Below are 15,429 nucleotides of genomic sequence, written 5' to 3'. Positions count from 1 at the left end.
TCACCCTATTAGCATACAGTTTGATTTGTCATTTAACTCTTGTGCTGTGTATATTGCATATACAGTCAGGTCCATAAATATTGGGACATCGACACAATTCTAATCTTTTTGGCTCTATACACTACCACAATGGATTTGAAATGAAACGAACAAGATGTGCTTTAACTGCAGACTTTCAGCTTTAATTTGATGGTATTTACATCCAAATCAGGTGAACGGTGTATGAATTACAACAGTGTGTATATGTGCCTCCCACTTTTTAAGGGACCAAAAGTAATGGGACAGATTAACAATCATAAATCAAACTTTCACTTTTTAATACTTGGTTGCAAATCCTTTGCAGTCAATTACAGCCTGAAGTCTGGAACGCATAGACATCACCAGACGCTGGGTTTCATCTCTGGTGATGCTCTGCCAGGCCTCTTCTGCAACTGTCTTCAGTTCCTGCATGTTCTTGGGGCATTTTCCCTTCAGTTTTGTCTTCAGCAAGTGAAATGCATGCTCAATCGGATTCAGGTCAGGTGATTGACTTGGCCATTGCATAACATTCCACTTCTTTCCCTTAAAAAACTCTTTGGTTGCTTTCGCAGTATGCTTCGGGTCATTGTCCATCTGTACCGTGAAGCGCCGTCCAATGAGTTCTGAAGCATTTGGCTGAATATGAGCAGATAATATTGCCCGAAACACTTCAGAATTCATCCTGCTGCTTTTGTCAGCAGTCACATCATCAATAAATACAAGAGAACCAGTTCCATTGGCAGCCATACAATCCGGTTCAGAGCATCTCCTTTCTCGGCATGGAGTTAGTCTCAATGTCCGCACGTCTCACCAACGAGCATGCACAGTCGGTGCTGAAATGCCTCGCAAAGTTCAAGCCAGGCACAACGGTCCCTCTAAAACTCTTCCAGAGGCTCCTGGGGCATATAGCATCCTCCGCCGCAGTCACGCCGCTGGGGTTGATGCATATGAGACCGCTTCAGCACTGGCTTCAGACTCGAGTCCCGAGACGAGCATGGCGCCACGGCACGCACCGTGTGATAATCACCCCCGCATGCCGCCAAACACTCAAAAATGGACAGACATCTGCTTTCTACGGGCAGGGGTGCCCCTGCAGCAGGTGTCCCGACGTGTGCTGGTCACTACCGACACATCCAGATCGGGTTGGGGCGCCGTTTGCAATGGGCACGCAGCTGCAGGCCTTTGGAGAGGGGCCCCGCTGCGCTGGCAAATCAATTGCCTAGAGTTGTTGACTGTTTTCTTTGCCCTGCGACAGTTCCTCCCGTTAATTCGAGACAAACATGTCCTAATCAGGTCAGACAGCACCACTGTAGTAGCGTACATAAATCGGCAAGGTGGCGTACGCTCCCGCCACATGTCACGACTCGCCCGTCGTCTCCTCCTTTGGAGCCAGCAGCGACTCAGGTCGCTGCGTGCCACTCACATCCCCGGCAAACTCAATGTGGTAGCAGACGCTTTGTCATGACAAAGCTTGCCCAGTGGAGAGCGGAGGCTTCACCCCCAGTCGGTTCAGCTGATTTGGGAACGATTCGGTAAGGCCCAGGTAGACCTGCTTGCCTTCCGAGAGACCTCCCACTGCCCGCTCTGGTATGGCCGAACAGAGGCCCCCCTCGGGGCAGACGCGCTGGCACACAGCTGGCCCACGGGGTTGTGCAAGTACGCATTTCCCCCAGTGAGCCTTCTTGCACAGGTGCAGTGCAAGGTCAGGGAGGACGAGGAGCAAGTCACACTAGTGGCTCCATACTGGCCCATCCGTGCCTGGTTCTCGGACCTTGTACTCCTCGCTACAGCCCCTCCCTGGTGAATTCCCCTGAGGAAGGACCTTCTTTCTCAGGGGCAGGGCACGCTCTGGCATCCGCATCCAGACCTCTGGAAACTCCACGTCTGGTCCCTGGACGGGACGCAGAAGATCTAGCTGGCCTACCACCCACTGTCGTAGACACGATCAACCAAGCCAGAGCCCCTTCCACCAGGCAGCTCTACGCCCTGAAGTGGCGCTTGTTCGCAAATTGGTGTTCTTCCCGGGCTGAAGACCCACAGAGGTGCGCAGTTAGGTCAGTGCTCCTATTCCTGCAGGAAAGGTTGGAGGGGAGGCTGTCCCCGTCCACCTTGAAGGTGTATGTTGCTGCTATCGCGGCCCACCACGACGCAGTAGATGGCAAATCCCTTGGTAAGCACTTAGGTTCCTAAGAGGCGCCCGGAGGGTAAATCCCTCCCGGCCAAGCCTGTTCCCCTCCTGGGACCTCTCGGTAGTCCTCGCGGGCCTCCAGATACCTCCCTTTGAGCCGCTAGAATCAGTTGGACTCAGGGCCCTCTCTCTCAAGACCGCCCTGCTGATCGCGCTCGCCTCCATCAAGAGGGTCGGGGACCTGCAAGCATTCTCTGTCAGCGACACTTGCCTGGAGTTCGGTCCGGCAGACACTCATGTGATCCTAAGACCGCGACCAGGCTACGTACACAAGGTTCCTACCACGCCTTTCAGAGACCAGGTAGTGAAGGCCCCGGGAGGAGGCAGACCCAGCCCCGTCGTTGCAGGGTCCGGTACATGCATTGCGTACCTATCTGGACCGCACGCAGAGCTTTAGACGCTCTGAGCAGCTCTTTGTATGCTTTGGGGGACAGCGGAAAGGAAACGCTGTCTCCAAACAGAGGCTTTCCCACTGGGTAGTAGATGCCATATCACTGGCTTATCACACTCAGGCCGTGCCCCCCCCTTTGCGGGTCCGAGCTCACTCGACAAGGAGTGTTGCGTCCTCGTGGGCACTGGCCAGGGGTACCTCCCTGGCAGACATTTGTAGAGCAGCGGGTTGGGCAACACCCAACACCTTTACGAGATACTACAATCTCAGGGTTGAGTCGGTTTCATCCCGTGTTTTCTCAGGTCCGAGCCAGTAGAACTCGGTAACACGCTGATGGGCTGACCGGGTGAATCGCTTGCATATACGCCCTTTCCCTCGCTTGAGGTAAAACTGTGCGTCTTTTTTCCCAGGAGATTCCACTCAGCTCGAATCCCTGGTCGATTCCTCCCTAGCCCTCATGGGTCCGCAGTTCGGCGGAGGAACTTGCCGACCCAATCCACTGCGGGTACTCAAATCTACCCTGTACTGGAATAGGTGCTCCACAGGGTGAGGACTCCTACGCGGACTCCCCCTGTGTGTATTTTCCGCAATACGGTCCCCTTACGAGCGGACCCGCGTTTTCCTTGGGTAAGTTTCGGCTGCCCTCCGGTCGCCGTGTGTAGCAACTCCCCCTCGCTGAGGCTGGATCTACCACCACGCCACTTCCACGTGTTGCCTAAAAACACATGTGATGTATTCACCACCTTACCTCCCCAGCTGGGTAGGGGTGGTCTCCGCAGGGTCTGTTCCCCCTGAAAGAATAGGAAATTGGGCAAGACCCCCTTCCCTCAGTGCGTGTAAGGGCCCCGGCTGTCTATTGCTCTATGCGAGAAACATAGAGAGAAAAGAGGCCCAGCCAGGCTTGGCCCGTTCCCAGGTTGGCAAGCGTCACCTTGTTCCCCTGTCAGGGTAACCAAAAGGATTCCGACGACTTTGGTGGGGCATTGGGGAAGGGTACGTGTAGTCTGATACAGCTGGTCGTCTGGCACGTAAAAAACACCTGCCCGCTCCTGTGTCAGACCACGTACACGGCTCAGCGCATGGCGTGATTTAAATTGGACCCCTAGTGTCGCTTCTCCGACACAACGTGGCGAGAGCGACAGAAGGGGAACGTCTAGGTTACGAATGTAACCTCCGTTCCCCGATGGAGGGAACGAGACGTTGTGTCCTTCCCGGCCACGTCGCTGAGCCGAGCCGCTGTAGTGGCCGGACCATTTCCGGCTCCTCAGTAAAATCCTGAATGAACTCTAGTATTTGCCTCGCCTTTATACCCGTATGTCCGGGGCCGGGGTATGCAAATACTGACTGCCAACTTCCCATTGGCCTTTTTTCATAGATCAGAGGTATATTCGGTGGCTCAAGAAAGACCCCTAGTGTCGCTTCTCTGACACAACGTCTCGTTCCCTCCATCGGGGAACGGAGGTTACATTCGTAACCTAGACGTTATATAACTTATACTAGTGAGGGGCACTCACTGAATAAATAAATAAGATTTACATAATAAATGAATAACCACTTGCTTGATCTGAACAAAATAGGTGTCATTTAAAAGCTTAGAATCTGGACTTCACAATAAATGATCCAACCAATTATAAAAAAATGTTTATTAATTTGATGACAAATAAGATCTGTTACATTCTTTGTTTGCACAACAATTATTTTCAGAGTTGGTAAAACTATAAAAAAGATGAGATGCTATGTGTTTGTTTATATATATATATGGTCTAAATTAGTAGAATGCAATGAGATAAATTGTTTCACTCAGAGGCCAAACTGCAGTGAGTATTAGTGTATGACACACTGACACAAATAAATTTAATAAACGGGAGTGTGTTTTTGTCACATTCTTCCTTATTAGTTTCTGAAACATATCACATGGACAATGACATATCGTAACTTACAACAGACTATTTAGATTTTCGACTATCTTGAGTGTGTGTGTGTGTGCTCATGTCAAAGGACTTTGTGTGTGCATCCCCCTATGTGCTCATCTAAAGGATTGGGATGATCCTGAACACTTAATATTTCTGTATTTTGTAGTCTAATCCATTCATTTCCAATGGATGGTCATTTCTGACTGGGAACACAACAAAGTCAAGGAACTGTATTCCAATTGGATTAAGTACAAAAATCCAGGTTAAAATGACTGGAACACAACATAAGGGTTAAATTGTTTATAAATAAAATCACTCATCAGTAATGTGGCATTATTAAGCAGAAGAGCTCAGAGAAATAAAGAGATCAAACCTCCTGGAAGAGTCTGACTGGAGCTGCTACAGCTTTCTGTTCTTCTAGATACTGCGGCCAAGTCCATGACTCCAGTTTACTCTCTGCTGTACCTACAGATGCAATCACAGTCGATTCAAATATATACTGTACGCTGCTTTAGAACGTAATATATCACATACATGTGCATAAAAACACAAACCAAAATGAATGTTTTTCTACACACACCTGTGGCTTACATCAGTGAGTCAGACCATCACTCTCACATTGTGATTTGAAGCTTTTATTATTCTTACAAGGTTACCAATCAACTGAACTATAAACCCACTTTATTAACTCTTCAAAGCTAATTTTATCTGCATTTAGTGCTTTGCGAGTGTTAGTTGGCTTCAGTTTGGGCAAGATAACTTATGTCACTTTTGATGTAGCAATGACAGTTGTGAGTGCATTGTGTGAAATCTTTACATCAGTGCATTAATGATCATTAAACATTTATAAAATTACTGCTGTGAAAAATGGGAAAATGTGCCAATGCAATAAAGAATCAAAGTACCTGCTTTGTTCTGTCTGTCATCCATTTTTGAAGCCTCAGCTTTCTCCTCCTTGAATGACAAAAGTGTACTTTATTGCATTAGTACTTAAAAGGTGGTATGCAAAATATATATAAGGTGAAAATATTAGCACAGATCACAACTACAGTACAGTCATCATTAGTTTAAAGAATTATACCATGAGTTCAGTGTCAGACTCTTCCTCAAATGGGCTGTTGTATTCTCTCCTCTTCCTCTTCTTCATGTGCTTCAACATCTCATGCTCATGTACCTGTGCTTGCGTAAGCCTCTCAACACCTGCCAGACTGAAGCATTCATGGTAGCACTTTACAATGAGGTTCCATTTATTAACATTAGTTAAATACATTAGATAACATGAACACTACGTTTATAGCATTTATTAATCTTAGTTAATGTTCATTTCAACATATACTGATACATTTTTTAAATCAAAAGTTGCATATGTTAACATTAGTTAATGCAATATGAACAATGAACAATTGTGTTTAATTAACTAACATTAACTTTGATAAATAAATGCTGTTAAAAATATATTGTTCATCATTAGTTCATGATAGCTAATGCATTAACTAATGTTAACAAATATAACCACATTCATCAAGTATAAAAGCACATCAATAAAATGTCATGCATTAGAAAAGAACAGCTTTTTACACATTGCTACTCGATGTCTGATTATTCATATAATATCCCTTTATGGTACACGTTTGGTTCTGGAAAAGCATTTGTACATAAAATAGCTGCAATAACAAAAGTAAACAATCTGAAAACTTTTGCCTAAGTAGAGAGCTTTTCCCCTCTAGCCAGTGTTCTTGTGTTGAACGTCTCGGCACTTTGGTGAAACTATATTTGATGCTCTTTTGTACACCTGTATAAGCACTGAATGACAATACAGTGAACCTGGTGGCATGCTCTAGTTTAGAAAGTGGACTGAGACTATTTCACAATGCATATTTGCCTGGACATTAAAAAAATGTTTCGGTGTTGTTGTGTAGTTTCTGTGTGGCAATGCACTATGAATAGAGAAGATGTGGGATCTCATCATTCATGTACTTGTCAGACATTTGTTCCCCACGTAACTCCTCCGGGTGACTCTGTTGGGCTGATGTGTCACTGCAGTTGCTGTGAACTGGCCTGTCTTGAGCTTCCACGTGTCCTCTCTGAAGTCTCTCTGCATCAGACCTGCCATTCCCACCAGCTGGGACGCCTGTGAGCAAACATTCCTGTTTGTGAAGGTGCTATTGGGAAGACAATAGAGCGCAACAGTCGAGTTCTGGAAGTAATCTCATTAAAGGAATATTCCGGGCTCCATACAATTTAAGCTCAATCAACTGCACTTGTGACATAATGATGACTCCCACAAAAATAATTCAGCTCATCCCCAGTTTATTCAAAAATCTGGATTCCAGTGAGGCACTTACATTGGAAGTGAATGGGGCCAATCCATAAATGCTAAAAAACTTTTCAAAAGATGCACATATTGTACATGTTAGTGTGATTTTAGTGTGATCAAATCACTTACTTTATTTAAAGTTATATCCAATATTAACACTTTACAATATCAAAACACATACAAATTTATATTATAATATTTCAACAATGAAACCCTGTTATCCTGGCATTGAATATAACTTTACACATAAAACATGTATGTTAACATGTATATTTTTATGTCTTGTGACAATACTTTTGAAACAGTATATTACAGAGTATTTTTGTGTTTATGCATTGGCTCCATTCACTTCCATTGTAAGCACTGTAACTGTGCTTTTCTGTGTGCTTTTTTAATAATCGATGAGAGCCATCAGTCAACATTACTTCTTAATTTAAAAAAAACTAACAAAAACATGTTTAATAGTGTAATTCCCGGTCAACAACTACACTAACTATGATCCTGAAGAGAGATTGAATAAATATAAATGCAGCCAATCGTGTGAATGTTTCGAGAGCATTTGCAGTGAGTGACAAGTGGCTGTATAGCAAAGGTTGTGCAAAAGGTATACAGTATTGAGGCAATCTTAGCATGTTTTAAGCAAAATACTAACTGTGGTAAATGTTCCATCATTTAGAATAATCCAGATAAGAGGATCAGAATGAATGTGCGTGTCACGGTTATGGATGAAGGCAGACACAGGACGAGGATCTATCTGCAGCGGCGGTTTATTATACTCAAAGGGTAATACAAAAAACATGAACAAAGGAAAACATCCACGATGGGAAAAAGGTAAACAAAAACACGGAAGGCACACAAGGAGTTAACAGGAACACAGAACAACAACGGAAAACATGGGCATCAAGCATCTACATACAACATCTAAAGACTGACAGGGGAATGGAGATATAAACAGGGTTATATACACAAACACAATGAAGACCTAACGAGACACAGGTGAGAACAATGAAGAGTGCAGGCAGTGAGAGAGGCCAGGAATTGTGGGAATTGTAGTTTATCACATGGACAGTGAGACTCAAAACGTGACATGGAACGGGATCGGTGACGGGTGAAACGGAAAACACGGACCAGGCAACACGGAAACATGACATAAACGTGATGGGTGAAACAGAGAACATAGGGCAGACAACACAGGAACGTGACAGTGCGTATGTACCTGTTGTGAATCCAGAGGAAACGTTCCATGAGAACTTTATCTGTGCGTGTTTATTAGTGAATGAGATCCAGTGTAATAATCTGGAGGCATTTAATGAATAATTACCTGATTTTTCAGCTTGTTTGACTTCTATGTCTGCTGGTTTTGGATGAGCTCCTTCACTGGTCTGGTTAGCACAGCTGATTTTACCTTGACTGATCACTTCCAGTGATCCACTATCACTAACACATAACTGCAAATGTACAATGTGTACAATGGTGTTATTTTTATACAATATTACTATAATAAAAACTATAATACAGTGCATTCAGGAAGAAATCACCACACCAATCCATTATTTCTTGTTATTACGAGTTTTTCAATCAGTTTTTCACAGTTTAAAGATGAAATAAGTAATTAGACAGCAATTACAATGGCACCAAAATCACTTAAGTCATTGCACTAGAAATTAAATATAAAAGCAAGTGACATTTAAAGGAATGTTCCAGATTCAATAAAAATTAAGCTCAATCGACAGCATTTGCACACTTTTTAAGGAAAACTTATAACAACAAGAAATGTGTAAAGTTTCAAAAGATAAAACACTTTAGAGAGTGTTAAAAATTGAAGCCAAAAAATACAGTGTCACTTTGTCTTTGTCAAATACTTGTGGACCATGTCCATAGTTCTATTTTCATCTTTTATATTCTATCCAAAATTAAAATACTGTCATAATTTATTCAAATTTATGTTGTTTAAAATTGTATGACCTTCTTTCTTCCATGGAACAAAAAAACGAGACAACCTAGTCTCATTGAATGAACGTTGCTACAACTATATTTTTGCAAACTGACTTTAACATGCCGCATTCTACGTTTCACTGCTGTTTTCTGATGAAATTATCTCTAGAGGTGCTACAACAACTGTGTGTTTTATTCACTTTCACACAAATCACGAGTTCAGTAGCTGATTATGACTTTATAAAATATAATTTTTCACTCAGACACTGTTTACACACTTTGTCCAACATGATTAGCATCTGTGGTAGCTCACCTGATAGCCTGTTGGTCATACAAAAAAATAGAGAGATGAAAGTTGTCATATAGTACAAAAAAAAAATCACATTTTGTTTTCACCTTCAGATTGCTGCCAGGTAGGATCGCCATTCCCTCTTTCCAGCCCAAAACATGGACAATTGTGCCTCCAACCTGAGCGGACAGTGGCGCTGTCTCCAGTTCACTGCCTTTAACTGCCTTGATTACATTTTGAGGCAGCTCCACTTTTGTCAATGGATGAACAGAGGCTATGGGAAAATAAAAGCTACTGGGGTTTTTGTGCCAAAGACAATCAGCTCTGAAAGTCAGTACTAAAACTATGGTTCAAATAAAGGGGAAAAAAGTGTATTGTTAAAGCTGATGTCTGTACTTTGATCAATTTGAAAATACTTTCTATTATCTGATAATATGCAGAGACAGCAATAAGTAAACCATTTGTAGGTTGATTTCACCTAAAGTTTAACAATTTCTCTGTGGTAAAAAATTGATATCTATATTTATCACGATATACATTTCATACAATTAATGGGGGAGGAAATGCATTCCATATGTTTGTTGGACCTCAATAATGAATGAAATATAACTTGTTTGTTTACAAATAAATCTCAGAGGGTAAGCAATCTTTAAAGTATACTCAGTTTAGGGTTTAATCCTGCATAAGGATTGTGTGACCTCTTTTCAATGACATTTTGCCAATTTCACCATCTTCAACAAATGTTTGACTCCACTAAAATACTTTTTGTGACACTCCACACTCCAGTTCAGTAGGTGGCGGTACTGCACCACAAGCTGGATTGCTAACAGCCAATAAACATTACAAGAAGAAGAAACACTTTCTTGCCTGTGACAATGCTATGGATCATGATTTTTTTTTAACTAATAGAACATAAATAAAAAGCAACGGTGTTGATGTCGGAGTTGCTGTTGCATTGTCAGAGCTGTCTTGTTTGGTACAGGACAATTTATTAGCCAGATAGCTAGCCCCATTACCGGTTATCCATGGCAGCTGCTAATACAGTTCCCTTACGACTTCAGTACACTTGACATTGCGTTTACTAACTCATATGGGGAGTGCCTTCATACACAACCTATTTGAAACCTCTCTACAATAACATCAATATTCTAATATTGACTATGGTTTTTGAGCCCCACCTTTTTTGGCACGAAACTGACCGCTCGTTTCGGCACGAACTGACTGCTATAAAACAGGTGCACAGACGCCATTTCCTCAGAATTTCCTAAGAATATTGCGAGACAAGCTCCGGCCCTCTGAAGGAGTGTGCGGCCTCGTTTTGTTTGGTGGATCTGCCGCTGGGGATGATTAGGATTATAATGACAATGTCATGTCTCTCACCGCATCGGGCGACTGGTCAGTGGATGATGCTATCGCCCCTCCCCCCAGCGAAGGCGAGGACTGTGTATGCACCACTGACAGGGAGATGCTTCACGTCCTTGCAAGGGCGGTCGAAGAACTCAATCTCAAGTGGTCTCCCATAGAGGTACTTGGACAGTCTCGCCTCGATGAGTGGTTCCTGCAGTCCGGACGGCGTAAAGCGGCCGCACCCCGCAGAACTGCTGTTCTTCCCTGAGGTGCACAGCGAACTATCTAAGTCCTGGCACGTGCCTCTCTCAGCGTGCACACACAGTGACTACATTCTCACGAATGTGGACCACAGGGAAAAGAATGGCTATGCCCAACTACCCCCGGTCGAGGAGGTGGTAGCGGCACATTTCTGCCCAATGAGTAGCAGGGCATGGAAATCACACTCCATTCATCCTTCTAAGCTGTGTAGGCAGACATCCACACAGCCGGGAAAAGTCTACTCGGTGAGCAAACCAAATTGCCCTCTGTCCCATTACGCGGACGCGTGGCGAGCCCTAACGGGCATTTCAGAATGGTTGAAAAAAACGATCGAACATGGCTATACGATCCAATTTGCTCGCCGGCCACTCCGTTTCAACGCCGTTCTGTCTTCCACGGTTTCGTCCGAAGACACAGCAGTGTTACGAGCCGAAATACTCAATCTAATCATGAAAAACGCGATAGAGATTGTGCCAAATTGACAAGCACAAAAAGGGTTTTACAGCTGTAATTTTCTTTTTGCAAAGTGAGATGGCGGACTTTGGCCAATCCTGGATCTGAGACATTTAAATCGCGCACTTATAAAGCTTAGTTTTCCAAATTATTAATCAGAAATGAATTCTATTGCATGTACGCCCACACGATTGGTTTGCTTCGATAGAGCTGAAGGTTGCGTACTTCCATATCCAAATTGTACAATACCACAGGATGTTTTTGAGATTCGCGTTTGAGGGAACAGCGTAACAATTCAAAGTCCTGCCCTTCGGACTGTCTCTGGCTCCTCGCACATTTACGAAGTGCAGCGATGCGGTTCTCGCCACTTTGAAACTGAGCGGCGTACGCATCTTGAACTACCTCGACGATAGGCTGTTACTAGCACAATCAGTTTCTGTTATGCCAACACAGAGACTTACTGCTTCAGCATCTAAACAGCTTGGGTCTCAATGTAAAAAGGGTGAAGAGCACGCTCTCTCCCAGCCAAAATATCTCCTTTTTGGGAGTCCGCCTCGACACCACGAGCAGGCACGTGCAACTCACGAGCAAGCACGTTCAGGCCATTCTACAGGGTCTGTCTCTATTCAAACTGGGGAAAACACTTCCTCTGAAGCTGTTTCAGAAAGCATTGGGATTTATGGTGGCTACATCAGCCGTCATCCCATTAGGTCTCTTACACATGAGACAACTTCAGTGCTGGCTGAAGCGCCGTGTGCCACAACATGCTTGGTGCCAAGGATGCATGCGCATCACTATATCCCGCAGCTGTATAGCTGCATTGGTACCATGGACAGCTCCTGCATTTTACCAGTGAGGTGTGGCGCTGGGGCACATTATCAGGTGGAAAGTGGTTAATACGGATGCTTCCAACACAGGTTGTGGGGGGGTGGGGGGTGTCCGATAGGTGCCCGACTTTCGGCACCTGGACAGGTCCGAGGAGGGCGTGGCATATCAACCACCTAGAACTATCGGCTGTAATTCTAGCCTTGAAGGCTTTTCAGTCAGAAATGGCGAACTGTCATGTCCTGGTGTGCTCTGACAACATGACAGTTGTGGCATATATAAACTGCCAAGGTGGAATTCATTCACCGCCACTGTTGACCAATGTGGCACCTCCTCCTATGGAGTGAACATCATCTCCTCTCCCTGAGAGCGACATATGTCCCAGGCCGCCAGAATTACGGCGCGGACCTACTGTCATGCCAAGGGGTGATACCGGGAGATTGGAGACTTCATCCTCAAACGGTGTTGAGGATTTGGGAAATATTCGGCAAAGCAGAAATCAACCTATTCTCCTCAGTGGAGAATGCTCACTGTCCCATTTGGTTGCCCCGTTGGGAACGGATGCAATGGCACACAAATGGCCGGCGAAACGCAAATATGCGTTTCCAGCGGTATGCCTGATCCAATGCCTGACATATGCAAAGTCCGTGAGGACAAGGAAACGGTTCTATTAGTTGCGCTGAAATGGCCCATCCAGCCATGGTTTCCGGAAATGATAGAGATGTTGTACAGCCCACCATGGGAAATACCAGTGAGGAGAGATCTCCTCTCTCAGGCACATGGCACAATCTGGCATCCCCAGCCCCAGCCCCAGCTGTGGAACCTACATGTGTGGCCACTGAACAGGGTGCACTACATGCGCCAGTACTGATGTGTTCAGTTATGAACACCATTTTACAAGCCAGAGCACCATCCACAAGATGCCTCTATGCACTAAAATGGAAGGTTATCACTGACTGGTGTCTCTCACATAGTAAGGACCCAGTAAACTACCCCAAAAACAATATATTTTCAAGCGCGATTAGACGCAGGACTCACCCCGTCAACACTCAAAGTGTATGTGGCAACTATATTTGCATATCAAGCACATGAAGCCATAATCATAAAGTTCCTAAAAGGAGCAAGACGATTAAACTCGCCTCAGCCAGCTTCAGTCCCGACTTGGGACTTAACTTTAATCCTAAATGCTCTCGCAGGACTCTCCTTCGAGCATTTGGACTCTGTTGATTTGTGCATGCTTTCCGTTAAGACCACACTACTGTTGGCTCTGGCCTCAGTAAAACGGGTCGGTGACCTACATGCATTATCCGTCGACAATTCATGTCTGGAGTTTGGCCCCAGTCTTTGAAGAGCCACTGTCAAACACAGGAAAGGCTATGTACCCAAGGTCCTGACCACACCCTTCAAAGCGCAGGTGGTTCACCTTCAGTCCTTCTTCCCTCCTCCATTTAATTCAGATGAGGAACAATCGTTGCATTTGTTATGGCCTGTGCGGGCGCTACATAAATACGTTGAGCATACTTGCCAGTTCAGACTGTCTGATCAGCTCTCTATATGCTATGGAGGATGCACAAAAGGAATGACCATCTCCAAGCAAAGACTTTCTCACTGGATTGTCGATGCAATTACCCTGGCTTATGAATCGCAGGGTCAGACTTGCCCAATTAGTGTTAAAGCACACTCAACTAGAGGCATGACCTCCTCATGGGCATGGACGAATGGTGTGTCCTAACAAGACATATGTTTTGCAGCAGGATGGTCCTCACAAAACATGTTTGCAAGGTTTTACAACCTAGATGTAATGTCTCTTTCTTCACAAGTCCTCCTGAGCACTTGCTATTCATTGGCCAAGTATATATATATATATATATATATATATATATATATATATATATATATACTTTTGCCCTCTTTTTAAGTACGGGCTCTGCATCATTTACATAACCACCTGCATTCAGGCTGTTCCATGAGTCACAAGCACTTCATTATAAATAAACTCCCTTCCTGGCCGGGTTCATAAGGAGTAATTCATACTATATAGCTATAGCTCATATATTCATTATGAATGCTCTCCTCCTGGCCATCATCAGGATCACTCACTGCGGCATACACATGTCGTTCGCCATCCCATAAGACTGTGCCACCATGATTCTTCTCTAGGAAGTTATGTCGTGTAGTGCGGCGTGATGGGATTATGTTCCCCATATGCGTTATTAAACGCAATGTCAAGTGGACTGAAGTCGTAAGGGAAAGTCTCGGTTATGTATGTAACCTCGGTTCCCTGAGACAAAGGGAACGTGACATTGCGAACGCTAGCCACACTACAAGACTCAAGAGCTCTTGAGGCACAAGCAATGCGCTCCTTGTTCTCAGTCAGAAATTCTGAGGAAATGGTGTCTGTGCACCTGTTTTATAGCGGTCACTTCATGCCAAAATGAGCGGTCAGTTTTGTGCCAAAACAGGTGGGGCTCAAACACAATAGCCAATATTAGAATATTGCCGTTATTGTAGAGAGGTTTCAAATAGGTTGTGTATGAAGGTACTTCCCATATGCGTTAGTAAACGCAATGTCTCGTTCCCTTCGTCTCAGGGAACCGAGTTTACCTACGTAACCGAGATGATTTCAAGATGATTCAGTTAGCTAGTTGTGAGTATAACTTTGTCAAACTGCTTTAGTTTTTAGCGAGACATACCTGCAAAAAAAATTATCTTTCTTAATGAGTATATTTTTGTTTTCAAGCAAAAATATCTCTAAACATTTTTAAAACAAGATGACTTTACTTAACAAGCAAAATTGCATAAGATATTTAGTCTTGTTTTGAGAGAAATCTAACTAAATTTAGTGGGTTTTATCCTTAAAACTAGAAAACAAAAATTGTCAATGGTATAAGAAAATAAACTTAATTGAAAGTGTTCATTTGAAAAGCTTTAAAGATATGGATAAGACTGATAAAGAATAAGAACCTGGAAAAATGATTGTGGTGGTCTCGAGGGGTTTCTGCCGCTGAGAGGAGTTGTCATTGGGGACATGAGAGATGCTGCTTTCACAAGAGACATCAGCATCATTTTGCAGGACATCCAGGTCTGCTTTAGCACTCATGGCAAGATTCAACTCAGTACTACTGAAAATAGAGAGATTAAAGACACCACATTAGTCATTTAATTTAGATGATTGATCTTTCTGTGTTTGGTTGCAGTTTTTGCAAAAACATGTAAATTGATGATGATGATGATGATTCATAACCCATAAATGTATGGTAATGATGATTCATAACTCATAAACTGATGATGATGATTATTCATAACCCATAAACTAATGGTGATGATGATTCATAACCCATAAACTGATGGTGATGATGATGATTCATAACCCATAAACTGATGACAATGATGATGGTGATAATGATAATGAGGATGATTCATAACCTATAAATGGATGGTAATGATGATTCATAACTCATAAACTGATGATGATGATTATTCATAACCCAT

The 15,429-nt window shown here is 43.8% G+C and overlaps 1 protein-coding gene across 5 annotated transcripts in view; it reads right to left on the bottom strand.

Moving 5' to 3' along the window:
- l3mbtl1 (L3MBTL histone methyl-lysine binding protein 1) overlaps positions 1 to 15,429 on the bottom strand; it is a 44,327-nt gene that overhangs the window by 24,493 nt on the left and 4,405 nt on the right. For 4 of the 5 annotated variants that reach the window (XM_052105508.1, XM_052105507.1, XM_052105510.1 and 1 more), the window contains exons 2-8: positions 14,902 to 15,059; positions 9,159 to 9,325; positions 8,149 to 8,275; positions 6,488 to 6,641; positions 5,592 to 5,718; positions 5,416 to 5,464; positions 4,884 to 4,975 (exon numbers count right to left, since the gene is read on the bottom strand). In XM_052105508.1, coding sequence (XP_051961468.1) covers positions 4,884 to 4,975; positions 5,416 to 5,464; positions 5,592 to 5,718; positions 6,488 to 6,641; positions 8,149 to 8,275; positions 9,159 to 9,325; positions 14,902 to 15,059 — 874 coding nt within the window. Of the gene's footprint in view, positions 1 to 4,883; positions 4,976 to 5,415; positions 5,465 to 5,591; positions 5,719 to 6,487; positions 6,673 to 8,148; positions 8,276 to 9,158; positions 9,326 to 14,901; positions 15,060 to 15,429 lie in introns of those variants that run through there. The other variant, XM_052105511.1, reaches the window with a different exon arrangement.

Source organism: Xyrauchen texanus, chromosome 35, assembly GCF_025860055.1.
Source record: "Xyrauchen texanus isolate HMW12.3.18 chromosome 35, RBS_HiC_50CHRs, whole genome shotgun sequence".
NCBI classification, from domain to species: domain Eukaryota; kingdom Metazoa; phylum Chordata; class Actinopteri; order Cypriniformes; family Catostomidae; genus Xyrauchen; species Xyrauchen texanus.
Note: the sequence above shows the minus strand (reverse complement) of the source record. Positions and strands in the feature narration are given on the sequence as shown.